General features: G+C 40.5%; 1 protein-coding gene across 8 annotated transcripts in view; it reads right to left on the bottom strand.

Moving 5' to 3' along the window:
* disp3 (dispatched RND transporter family member 3) overlaps nt 1-13,414 on the bottom strand; it is a 507,963-nt gene that overhangs the window by 123,907 nt on the left and 370,642 nt on the right. For all 8 annotated transcript variants that reach the window (XM_072586713.1, XM_072586711.1, XM_072586710.1 and 5 more), the window contains 2 exons: nt 12,953-13,113; nt 10,508-10,647 (listed from right to left, as the gene is read on the bottom strand). In XM_072586713.1, coding sequence (XP_072442814.1) covers nt 10,508-10,647; nt 12,953-13,113 — 301 coding nt within the window. The remainder of the gene's footprint in view (nt 1-10,507; nt 10,648-12,952; nt 13,114-13,414) is intronic.

Here is a 13,414-nt window from a genome sequence, read left to right as displayed (position 1 = left end):
TAAGTAATCTAATCTAATCTAATCTAATCTAATCTTCCACACTGTGAGATTCTATTCTTTGGATTCTCTGCTTTCCATCACTCAACTAATTTTGCATCTATGCTGACACTATCACTTTTATATTACAACCTATAACTTTCCTACTAGGTCTGTTGTGTAGTACTGTATCAAATGCCTTCTGGAAATCCATCTGTACCATATCAGCAGCATTACCATGTTGCCTCTTCAAAAAACCTCCAGCAAGTTAGTCAGACAAAAATTTTCCCTTTGTATATCTGTGGGGATTCTTCCTCACCATCCCACCTTTTTCCATGTAACCACTAATTCCATCCCAAATAATTGTTTTGGGAAACGTCCCCACCATTGAGATTAAACTAACCAATATGTAATAGCTTGTATTATCCTTACAGCTTTTTTTTTAACAAGACTGTAATGTTTGCAACCCCCCAGGACCTTCCCTGAGTCCAGGAAAGATTGAAAAAAAATGGCTAATTCTCCAACAATTTAAGCCTTCACTTCCTTCAAAATCCTTGGATACATTTCACTTGGTCCTGGTGCCTTGTCAAGATTTTTTCCTGATCAATCATGGACCTTTCTCATGTCAAAGTTCCCTTCTCTGTTACCATGACCTGAGCAGAATCCTCCTCTTTTGTAAAAACAATGCAAGGTATTGATTTACCACCTCAGTTTGCCTCCACACTGAATCCCCTTTTTAGTCTCTGATTGGCCCTACTCCTCATTTAACCGCTCGCTTACTGTTTAATGCTTATAGATAACCTTGGATTTCCCTTTATATTATTATATCTCCTAGTTTACAGATAACACAGAGTTAGGTAGAAGCATGAACTGGGAGGATGCAGAAATGATTTCAAAACAGCCAAATACATTATTGTCTGAATGATGATCAATTAAAAAAGGGGGAGATGTAACAAGACCTGGGTGTCCTTGTTCACCACTCACAAAGTAAGCATACAAGTGCTGCAGGTAGTGAAGAAGTCAAATGGTATGTTGACCTTCATAGTGAGAAGATTCGAGTACAGGAGCAGGGATCTTTAGCTGCAATTATCCAAGGCCTTGGTGAGATCACATCTGGAGTACTGTGTGCAGCTTTGATCTCTTTATCTGAGGAAGAATGTCTGGCTATGGGGGGAGTGCAATGAAGATTTGCCAGAGTGATGCCTAGAAGGGCAGAACACTCATATGAAGAGAAGTTGGATTGATTAGGATGAAATTCATTAGAGTTTAGAAGAAAATTCTAACTGGACTACACAAGGTAAATGCAGGAAGGATGTTCCTGGTATCTGGGGAGTTCAGAATCAGGGGCCAGAATCTAAGGATATAGGCTAAGACATCTTGGACTGAGATGAGAAATGTCTTCATCCAGACAGTGGTGAGCCTGCAGAATTCTGTGTCACTGGAAGCAGTTGAGACTCAAATATTTAATATTTTCAAGAAGGAGCTAGATATAATGACCTTGGAGTGCAGGTTCATAGTTCTTTGCAAGTAGAGTCGCAAGTAGGTAGGATAGTAAAGAAGGCGTTTGGTATGCTTTCCTTTATTATTGAGAGCATTGAGTATGGGAGTTGGGAGGTCATGTTGTGGCTGTACAGGACATTAGTTCAGGCACTTTTGGAATATGCACAATTCTGGTCTCCCTCCTATAGGTAGGATGATGCAAAACTTGAAAGGGTTCAGAAAAGATTTACAAGGATGCTGCTGGGATTGGAGGGTTTGAGCTATACAGGGAGAGTCTAAATAGGATGGGGCTGTTTTCACTGGAGCGTCAGAAGCTGAGGGGTGACCTTAGAGAGATTTATAAAATCATGAGGGACACGGATAGGTAAATAGACAAGGTCTTTTCCCTGGAATGCGGAAGTCCAGAACTAGAGGGCACAGGTTTGTGGTGAGAGGGGGAAGATTTAAAAGGAACTTAAGGGGCAACATTTTCACATGAAGGATGGTGCGTGTATGGAATGAGCTGCCAGAGGTAGTGATAGAGAGACTGGGACAATTACAACATTTAAAAGGCATCTGGATGGGTATATGAATAGGAAGGGTTAAGAGAGATATGGGCCAAGTGCTGGCAAATGGAACTAGGTTAATTTAGGATATCTGGTCAGCATGGATGAGTTGGTCTGTTTCCATGCTGTACATCTCTATGACTCTACATAATTCTCAGGGTTAAATGTATGAAAGGGTGTACGGGGAAAGCAGGAACAGGATTCTGAGTTGGATGATCAACCATGATCATATTGAAAGGCAAAACAGGTCTGAAGGGCTGAGTGGCATACTCCTACTCTCTATGTTTCTAAAACTCCAAAGATTAATAAACCTTTGACAGAAATAAATTCTTCTCATCGGAATCTAAAATGGTCAACCTCTTATTCTGGCTATGTGCTCCTGTACTGGGGAAACAGTTTCTCAGTACTTAGCTGGACAGATGAAAAATTGTGTATGTTTCAATGAGATCATGGGGTTATCTGCTCAGTTTATTCAACCTCTCATCACAGAAAACAATTTATAAGTCCTTTGCTGCACTATCTCTCCAATGCAAATCAATCCATAAATCCTTCAATATAGAGAGCAAAGCTGCACATATGTGCAATTCTGTGTTGTTGCATTAAAGCCCTTTATAATTATAGATAAATTGTCATATTGTTGTGTTCCTTGTAAAAGCATACCCTCTCAACATTAACATTTACAAGCTTTGCAAATGTTTTTCTACTTATGTAGCTAAAGTGTACAACACCCATTATATTCCATCAGATTCTTTGTTGCCCACTTACTTAAGATAGGAGAAAGTGAGGACTGCAGGTGCTGGAGATCAGAGTCAAGAGTGTGGTACTGGAAAAGCACAGCTGGTCAGGCAGTATCCAAGGAGCAGGAGAATCAACGTATCAGGCAGAAGTCCTTCATCAGGAATGAGGATTGTGGGCTGGGTGGCTGAGAGATAAATGGGGGGGGGGGGGGGGGGTTGGGGCTGGATGGAAGATAGCTGAGAATGCAATAGGTCAATGAAGGTGAGGGAGAAGGTGATAGGTTGGAGAGGAGGATAGAGTGGATAGATGGGAAAGACGATGGACAGGTCAAGAGGGTGGTGCCGAGTGGGAGACTTGGGACTGGGGTAAGGTGGGTGGGAGGGGAAATGAAGAAACTGGTGAAATCCAAAATAATCCTGTGTGGTTGCAGAGGCCCAAGGCGGAAGATGAGGCATTCTTCCTCCAGGTGTTGGGTGGTTAGGGTTTGGTGATGGAGGAGGCCCAGAACTTGCATGTCCTTGATGGAGTGGGAGGGGGAATTGAAGTGTTCAGCCAAGGGGTGGTGGGATTAGTTGGTTGGTGGGGTGTTCCAGACCCTACATCACCCTCTTGACCTGTCCATCATCTTTCCCATCTATCTAGCCCCACCCCTCTCCCTTTTATCTCTCACCCTCCCAACCCCAACCCACCTTCCTTTGTCTTGCAGCATGTCAGAGTGTGGACATAGATACCACCATTACGCGTGGGGACACCTCCCACCTTGTACATGGCACACACACTCCCACACTCACACATGCATCCCCTCACAGACTTAAGACACTCTGCACTCGCTACACACACAGATACACTTTCTCACACTCACAACCCCCAATCCAGACAGACAGACACACACAGACAGACAAAGACCCATATGCACACATATATTTTGTGGGGTGAATTTGTACTTGCAGGGTTACATTGTACTTTGCTCAAAAATTGCATGCATTCATGTCGAACTCTGAGCTCAAAAACTGCATGAATTTATGTAAAACTCTGTTATCTCACTTTTTAGATTAGAATCAATCTAAACATCATGGCATAGACAGAGAACACAGGGGTCTAACACCTTCAACATATTGTCTAGCTAACACCATTGTGGTGGAATGCTCTGCCCCAGAGTGGAGGCTCAGTCTCTGGATTCATTTAAGAAAGAGTTGGATAGAGCTCGCAAGGATAGTGGAATCAAGGGTGATGGAGATAAGGCAGGAAAAGGATACTGATTAAGGATGATCAGCCATGATCATATTGAATGGTGGTGCAGGCTCGAAGGGCAGAATGGCCCACTCCTGCACCTATTGTCTATTGTCATTGTTAACAGCTAACCTGAGAATGCAACTTTTTAAAAACAGGTTTTGTGATTTACATATGAAAGAAGTGAAACTATCATGGTATTCTAACAGATGAAAGGCTTAACAGACAATCAATTTTTCAATGTATAATTTCAGTTACATCACACTGTAAATTTTTGCTATAAATTCTGTGTGTTAAGATTGAGCCCTCCACTACCACCTGATGAAGGAACGACACTCCGAAAGCTAATGTGCTTCCAATTAAACCTGTTGGACTATAACCTGGTGTTGTGTGATTTTTAACCTTATCAACTCAGTTTACAATAATTCTGGTTTAATCTTAACCAGGGAATGAAGACTATCAAACAGAATTGTGCTGGGTGGAAGATGATAATAATTTGATTTTCCTAGTATTTGACTGGAGGAAATTGCAGGTGAAAAGACTTAATGTCAGATCATGAGTCTGGAAACAAAGATAGTGGCAAGACTGATTATAGTGAAGTGAAGCTAGATTTTGCTAGCGTAGAATTAAACAAATCACCTCATTTCAATATATCATGGGAGGCATCAACAGCAAGCCTGCCTTCATTTTATCCAACAATTCAACAAGAATAGTTCAAGAAGTCAGCTTGAGAAGAATATCAATTCGTGGAAAAGGAAACATTTCTAGAGATGCAATATAAATTACTATTCCAAAGGCAAGCAACATTCCCATTATTGGATGTAAAGCATTGCTATAGTCTCGGCCACTGTTACTGCCCATGGCTAAGCGCTAAAGGAAATGCATTCAGTATACTTTATTAGCATATGGTCTTATCGATAGTACAGAAAAAAGCTAACTTGTGTGTCATCTTTGTTCAAGTGATAAAATTCTCAATTTTGTTTTAGGTGTGTTCAAGGCCAGTCCTTGAGTATAATATCCAGCTGACACTCAGGTCATGCCATATTGCCAGAGTGATTGTTCCTTTGTTATTATACTGAGGATTCATTCTTATTAGCTTGAGAAAGACTTTATTGCATTATTTGAAGAACAGCGATGTGTTTTCTCAGTTTCCTGTCTAAAATTCTTCCTTCCAACAAAACCGCTATGGAAACAAAAATGCTCAAATCATCCCTTTGCAAACTATAATCCAGCTCTGTGCAAAATGTATGTCTATTTAATTCAAGGAGCTAGGGTGGAAGCTGAGAGCGAGAACAAACAGAGTTGTTATCTCTGGTTTGTGACCTGTGCCATGTGCTAGTGAGGTGAGGAATGGGGAGAGAGAGCAGTATGGATGGAGCAGAAGGGAGGGATTCAGAAAGCTGGATAATTGGGGCTCATTGTAGAGTGGGAGGGACTTCTACAAATGGGATAGTCTAGAACTGAACCAGAGGGCTACTAATATCCTTTTTGGGAGGGTGGGGGGAATGGTGGTGGAGGTTTGCTAATGCTCTTCAGGAGGACTGAAACTAATTCAGCAGGGGGATGAGAACCTGAATTGTAGCTCCAGCGTACAGAAGGTTGAGAGTCGTGAGGCCATGAATAAAGTTTCAAGATCGCAGGACTGTACTGCAGGCACGAAAGTGGTTTGAAGCATGTTTACTTCAACACCAGGAGCATCCAGAATAAGATGGGTGAACTTGGGTTGGTACCTGGGACTTTGCTGTTGTGGCCATTTTGGAGACAGGGACAGGAGTGGTGTTGCAGGTTCTGGGGTTTAGATGTTTCAGTAAGAACAGGAAAGGTGTTAAAAAGAGAGGTGTAGTATTGTTAGTCAAGGACAGTATTACGGTGGTAGAAAGGACATTTCATGAAGACTTGTCTACTGAGGTTGTATGGGCTGAGGTTAGAAACAGAAAAGAAGTGTTAGGAGTTTTCTATAGGCCTCCGAAAAGTTCCAGTGATGTAGAGGAAAGGATTGCAAAGATGATTCTGGATATGAGTGAAAGTGACTGGGTAGTTGTTATGGGGACTTTAACTTTCCAAATATTGACTGGAAGTGCTATAGTTTGAGTACCTTAGATGGGTCGGCTTTTGTCTAATGTGTGCAGGATGATTTCCTGATACAGAATGCAGATAGGCCAACAAGTGGCGAGGCCACATTGGATTTGGTTCTGGGGAATTGAACTGGGCCAGGTGTTAGATTTCGATGTGGATAAGCACTTGGGTGACAGTGATCACCATTTGGTTATGTTTACTTTAGCAATGGAAAGCGATAGGTGCATACCACAGGGCAAAATTTACAGCTGGGGGAAAGGCAATTATGATGTGGTTGAGCAAGATTTAGGATGCGTAGGATGGGGAAGGATACTGCAAAAGATGTGCACAATTGAATTGTGGAACTTGTTCAAGGAACAGCTCCTCAAGGAACAGCTCCTGCATGTCCTTGAAAAGTATGCACCTGTCAGGCAGGAAGGAAGTGGTCAAGCGAGAGAACTGTGGTTTACTAAAGAAGTTGAATCGCTTGTCAAGAGGAAGAAGGAGGCTTATGTTAGGACGAGACATGAAGACTCAGTTAGGGGGCTTGAGTGTTACAAGTTAGCCAAGAAGGACCTAAAGAGAGAGCTAAGAAGAGTCAGGAGGGGACATAAGAAGTCTTTGGCAGGTAGGATCAAGAAAAACCTTAAAGCTTTCCATAGGTATGTCAGGAATAAAAGAATGACGAGAGTAAGAGTAGAGCCAAGGACAGTAGTGGGAAGTTGTGTGTGGAGTCTGAAGAGATAGGAGAGTTGCTAAATGAATATTTTTTGTCAGTATTTGCACAGGAAAAAGACACGCTGTCAAGGAGAATACTGAGATACAGGCTATTAGACTAGACGGGATTGAGGTTCATAAGGAGAAGGTGTTCGCAATTCTGGAAAATGTGAAAATAGATAAGTCCCCTGGGCTGGATGGGATTTATCCTAAAATTCTCTGGGAAGGTAGTGAGGAGATTGCAGAGCCTTTGGCTTTGATCTTTATGTCACGTTGTCTACAAGAATATTGCCAGAAGACTGGAGGATAGCAAATGTTGTCCTCTTGCTCAAGAAGGGGGGTAGAGACAATCCTGATATTTACAGACCAGTGAGCCTTACATCAGTTCTGGGTAAAGTGTTGGAAAGGATTATAAGAGATAGGATTTATAATCATCTAGAAAGGAATAATTTGATTAGGGATAGTCAATATGGTTTGTGAAAAGTAGGTCGTGCCTCACAAACCTTACTGAGTTCTTTGAGAAGGTGACCAAACAGGTGGATGTGGGCAAAGCGGCTGATATGGTGTACATGGATTGCAGTAAAGGCTTTTGATAAGGTTCCCCATGGTAGGGTATTGCAGAAAATACAGAGGCTTGGGATTGAGTGTTATTTAGTGATTTGGACCAGATATTAGCTAGCTGAAAGAAGACAGAGGGTGGTGTTTGATGAGAAATGTTTATCCTGGAGTTCAGTTACTAGTGGTGTACCGGAAGGGTCTGTTTTGGGGCCACTATTCTTTGTCATTTTTATAAATGACCTGGATGAGGGTGTAGAAGGATGGGTTAGTAAATTTTCAGATGACGCTTAAGTCAGTGGAGCTGTGGACAATGTGAAAGGATGTTGCAGGTTACAGAGGAACATAGATAAGCTGCAGAGCTGGGCTGAGAGGTGACAAATGGAGTTTAATGCAGAAAAGTGTGAGGTAATTCACTTTGGAATGGAGTAACAGGAATATAGAGTACTGGGCCAATGGTAAGATTGTCGGTAGTGTAGATGAGCAGAGAGATCTCGGTTTCCATGTTCACAGATCCCTGAAAGTTGCCACATAGGTTGATCGCACTGTTACGAAGGTGCATAGTGTGTTAGCTTTTATTCGTAGAGGGACTGATTTTTGGAACCATGAGGTCATGTTGCAGCTGTACAAAACTCTGGTGCAGCTACGCTTGGAGTATTGCGTTCTGGTGGTCGCACTATAGGAAGGACATGGAAACATTAGAAAGGGTGCAGAGGAGATTTACCAGGTTGTTGCCTGGTATGAAGGGAAGATCTTATAAAGAAAGGCAGAGCGACTTGAGGCTGTTTTAGTTAGAGAGAAGGATAAGAGGTGAATTAATAGAGGCATACAAGATGATCAGACGATTGGACAGTTAAACAGTGACAGCCTTTTTCCTCAGATGGTGATGGCTAGCATGAGGGCACATAGGTTTAAACTGAGGGGAGACAGACATAGACAGATGTCAGAGGTAGGCTCTTTACTTGGAGAGTAGCAAGGGCGTGGAATGCCCTACCTGCAGCAGTTATGTAATGCCAACATTAAGAGCATTTAAATGGTCATTGGATAAACATATGGATGAAAATGGAATAGTGTAGATTAGATTGGCTTCAGATTGGTTTCACAGGTCAGTGCAACATTGAGGGCCAAAGTGCTTTACAGCGCTGTAATGTTCTATGTTCTATCTCACAGCTGCTAAATTCAACACTTCTTGAATTACATAGAAATATTGCATGCTAAAGTATTTCGTTTGAACATACTATTTAAGAAATGCCTTTTTATTAGCTTTTGATGGCCAAAAATGTGATTTTGTTCCCTAATATTATTTATCTCCATGCCATTTGGAGCTGCCACCTTGGAAGTGCCCCTTAGTCTTTTTGTTCATTTGTAGGTTGGAGGGTAGCCTTCTCTCAGTACTCCTCTATAGAAGAATGCACACTTGAAACAGAAGTTACTATACAATGATCAAGAATGAGAAGTTTTGTAATTTTCATCAGAGTCAGAGTCATAAAGTATGGAAACAGATCCTTCGGTCCAACCAGTGCATACTAACCATAATCCCAAACTAAACTAGTCTTACCAACCTGCATTTGGCTCATATCCCTCCAACTATTTCTAATTCATGTACTTATCTAAATGACTTTTAAACATTGTAAATATACCTGCATTCACCACTTCCTCTGGAAATTCATTCCACACACAAACCACTGTGTAAAAACATTGCCCCTAATGTCTTTTTAAATCTCTCTCTTCTCACTTTAAAAGTATGCCCCTTAGTCTGGAAACCATAGGGAAAATACACCTGCCATTCACCTTATCTATATCCCTCGAGAAGGTTACCCTCAATATCCTACGTTCCAGTGAACAAAGTCCAAGCCTATCCAACCTCTCATTATAACTCAAACTCACCATTACTGCCAATATCCTGTTATATCTCTTCTGAACCCTCACCAGCTCCGTTATATCTTTTCTATAACAGAGTGACCACAACTGGGCACGTAACTACAGAAGAGGCCTCACTAGCCCCTCACATCTCAGCATAATGTCCCTATTCAGACTCTACTCGAAGGTCTGAGCAATGAAGGCAAGCATGCTAATCACCCTCTTAACCACACTATCTATATCTGATACAAACATCAAAGCATTATCTACCTGAATGCCTAAGTCTTTGTTTTTCTTCTTATTGAACCCTGGGGCCAAGTGCATTTCATGATTGAGAATTCTTTAGGGGTGAAACAGACCATGGACAGGGATATAAAAATGATGGAATCAATTTCAATCTGTTACAATCATATCTGATATTCAGTTCTTTCAAAGTCAATGAAACTGATTCTGGAACAGTAGGTGGTTCTAATAGATGATTAATACAACTCAACCCCCACCTTACTAGTTTAAATCATCCCAAGCAACTTTGGTGGCACGGTGGCTCAGTGGTGAGCACTGCTGCCTCACAGCACCAGGGTCCTGGGTTCAATTCCCGCCTGTCTATGTTGAGTTTGCACATTCTCCCTTTGTCTGTGTGAGTTTGCTCTGGTTTCCTCCCACAATCCAAAGATGTGCAGGTCAGGTGAATTGGCCATGCTCAATTGCCCATAGTGTTAGGTGTGTTAGTCAGGGGTAAATGTAGGGTAGGGAAACGGGTTTAGGTGGGTTTCTCTTTGGAGGGGCAGTGTGGACTTGTTGGGCTGAAGGGCCTGTTTCCAGACTATAGAGAATCTAATCTAACTCTGCACAAGTTGCATATTTGCTAATTTCACCTCCAGTATTACGCTATAAATTTGACAATGGAATTTGGGCCCTTCATGGCTTGAGCAGGATAATTGTTCTTTATGTTAAGTTCAGATGGAAGTTAGAACTTAACAGATCAACCATAGCAACATGACAACATATTGTGAAGGTGTGTTACAAATCACATTCAATCTAAGTTGTTACGGCAACATGCATTTCTGCATGTTAGCTTTCACTGTCTACCATTGGTATTTTTGGAAGGATCTTCAGGTTATTATTCAACTTGACTGGCAATGTTATACAAGTATTTTCTTCAGGCATTGAGTTTTAGACTGCTACTCAACCTCAAACCTCTCGATCAGAGGCAGAGACGTCACCATTGCTCCACAACCTCTTCCTCATTACAAATTCTAAAAGCACAACTACAATATTATAGTCCAGTTCATATAAACACAGAAGAGATTTTTTTTAAAAGCTGCCTCTACCTGGAGCAGCAGGATGCTTCCAGAGGTGAGATGTACAGACTCCAGATACAGAGTGCTGCTGGCATAAGGAACAGAACAGCCATCCAGCAGCATGCAACTATCAAAGACATGAATAGTCCAAAGTCATGGACAGCTGGGATCTGCCAGGAATAGAATAGAAATATTATTATTATTAAACATCAAAAACAATAACGTAGGTCAATGGGCCATGAATTAGTACTGAAAGTGGAATAATCTGAATTTTAGCTGATCATGCCATCTTTGGTTCAAATCTAGTTGGACTGGTTTCCTGTTTTGCTGGCAAAAAGGTGTATATATGAGATGTGTCTTTGGGTGTGCATTACATTTCCTGACGGGTGTGAATGTAAGGGTAAACTGGCAGATGGTTCAGTAAGGTCAGGTTTGTGGCTGTTTCTGGAAAATAAATACATCCTATTGAAGAAGATGAAGTGCCACCCCAAGTTGTGAAATAAGATATTAAATTGGGGTAACAAAGAAGAAGTTTTACCTTGAATGAAACCATTTTTATTCCTGATCAAAGAGGATATGTTGTTAATGCAGATAATCAAATTAAAAGCAATCATCCAAAATTAACATCCTTCACATTAATAATCTCAGAAAAAGTTACTTTCAAACAACATATTTCAAACATTAATAAAATGTAAAAGACAAAGTGACAGTAGTGGAATAAACATTCCTATGTTATATTCCAGTGGTCAAGAAAGAAACCAGGGCTAGGTCTTTACTTAGAATTAACTTGTCCAAAGTGAAACACTGCAAATATATACCTCACGAGTTTACTGTGCCACTGACTGTCTCTTTATAATTATCATTTATTGACCTATTATGTCACAACTTCTTCGAAATTATATCCTCAGGTTAACTGGTATTTTCTGGCACAAAAATATAGACACTATCACAGTGCCACAAGACCCCACCAAGTCTATTCATACAAGATTGAGAGAGACAACACTAAGATTTAAACTAAAAATCTCCTACTTACTACGGAAGTAGTTAATTATGTGTTCAATTAATACCCTCAATCTTTATGCATTCAATTTCAATTGATACAATTCTTATTCTGCTATCTAACTATTAATTGGACAGATGCTGAGTTTCTGAACACAAACTGAGCAACTTACATTGTTTTTGAACAAACTGAAACTAAATTGATATAGCAGATTTTTAAATTCCCGTCTTGGAAAATAAATGTCACATGCAAAATTGGTATTTATTATTCATCGCAAACTGTTTTGAGAAGGTGGTAGTATCCTGCTTAGATAGCAGTTTGGTACTAAGTGATGTGTCACAGCACCTCAGAGGATAATTAAGTCAGTCCCATTGTATAGGATTGCAGTCTTATGTAACAACAACTTGTATTTAAATAAACCTATTAACATGGTCAAAAGTTGTATTATGTTATTCAGAAATTATTATTAAATAAAGTATGAGTCAGTATTACCTAAGGAGATATTAAGGAAGGTAAAGTCAAAAAGTTGGAAAGAATGGGAGAGAAGGGGAAAGATTTATGAAGGGAATTTGGATGCTTAAGGTCCTCAGAGGCTAGCTGAAAGTGGCACAGCAATCAAAAGGCAGAAGTGAGGAGTTCAGATAACACAGATTTTTCGAGTTAAATGGGCAAGGCAATGCAGGAATTTGAAAGTTGTTGCTTAATTGCCAGCCAGTGTAGATTGATGAGTACATTGGTGATAGGTGAACAGGCAGTAGCACGAGTTAGAACGTGGATTACAGAGTTTGTGATGACCTAATGGAGAGTGTTCAATAGGAGACCAGTCAGGAGTCCAATGGAACAGTCAGAGGTAGAGATAACTGAGACATGATCTAGATTAGAAAGGCAGGTTTCCCTTTCAAAAGGATATTAGAACAGCGAAAGTGAATTTGAAGACAAAATGAGACATTTAGCTTTCCAAACTGATATGAGGATTCAGTCATGGTCAGAAATGAACTAACAATTCTTTAAATTTTGAAAATCATACTGATGTTAAAACTAATGCATGTTGTTGCAAATTAGACAGGTGGAACAAGTCAGTTTCAATTGAATATATGGGGCGATAATCAAATAAAGGGGTCTCGTGGTGCACTGGTAATGTCTCGACTGCTGGCCAGAAACAAATCTCACCTGCTGTAGAGGTGCATCATAATATGTCTGAACAGGTTGATGAAAAATAACTATAACCAAGTAAGTTAACAACAATATCAAGGGATTCTGAAATAGCCATTGTGAAGACTTTGCTTCACCTAATTAACAGATTTTAGCCAATCCCTCAACCTCTGGAATGAAAGACAGCCCTTGAGATTGACATTATAAACAAACATACTCATGCAAAAATTGTAAACAGAAACAAACAGGGAAGTATCTCAATCAGGCAAATAAAAGAAATCAGTAGACTGCACACAGCATGAAGTTTGTTATAATTAACTGACCTGAGAAAATATATTTGCTGCATAGGCAGCTGCTGTGGTGAATGAGGTGAAGAAGGTGGCTTTCCCAGCTGTTTTAATGGTATGAATCATCCTTTCCTGAGGGTTACGAAGGTGGCTTGCTTGCCGGAAAGTGTTGATGAACACAAATACATCATCCACCCCTGAAAATACAACACTTAACTGAAAAAGCAAACAGATTTAAAACAAAACTGAAACACACACAGGAAATGCTGGAAAAACTCATCAGGTCTGGCAGCATCTGTGGAGAGAGAAACTGAGTTAACATTTCAACTCAGATATAACTGAAGTTCTGTTCTGAAGAAGAGTCATGCTAGACTTAAGATATGAATTCTGTTTCTCTCTCCACAGATGCTGCCAGACCTGTTGAGATTCTCCAGTAATTTCTGTGTTTGTTTCAGATTTGCAGTGACTGCAGAATTTTGCTTTATTAAAAAAAAACTG

Source organism: Chiloscyllium punctatum, chromosome 16 (genome assembly GCF_047496795.1).
Source record: "Chiloscyllium punctatum isolate Juve2018m chromosome 16, sChiPun1.3, whole genome shotgun sequence".
Lineage (NCBI taxonomy): Eukaryota > Metazoa > Chordata > Chondrichthyes > Orectolobiformes > Hemiscylliidae > Chiloscyllium > Chiloscyllium punctatum.
The sequence above is the reverse complement of the archived record's forward strand: the minus strand, read 5'-3'. Positions and strand labels throughout refer to the sequence as shown.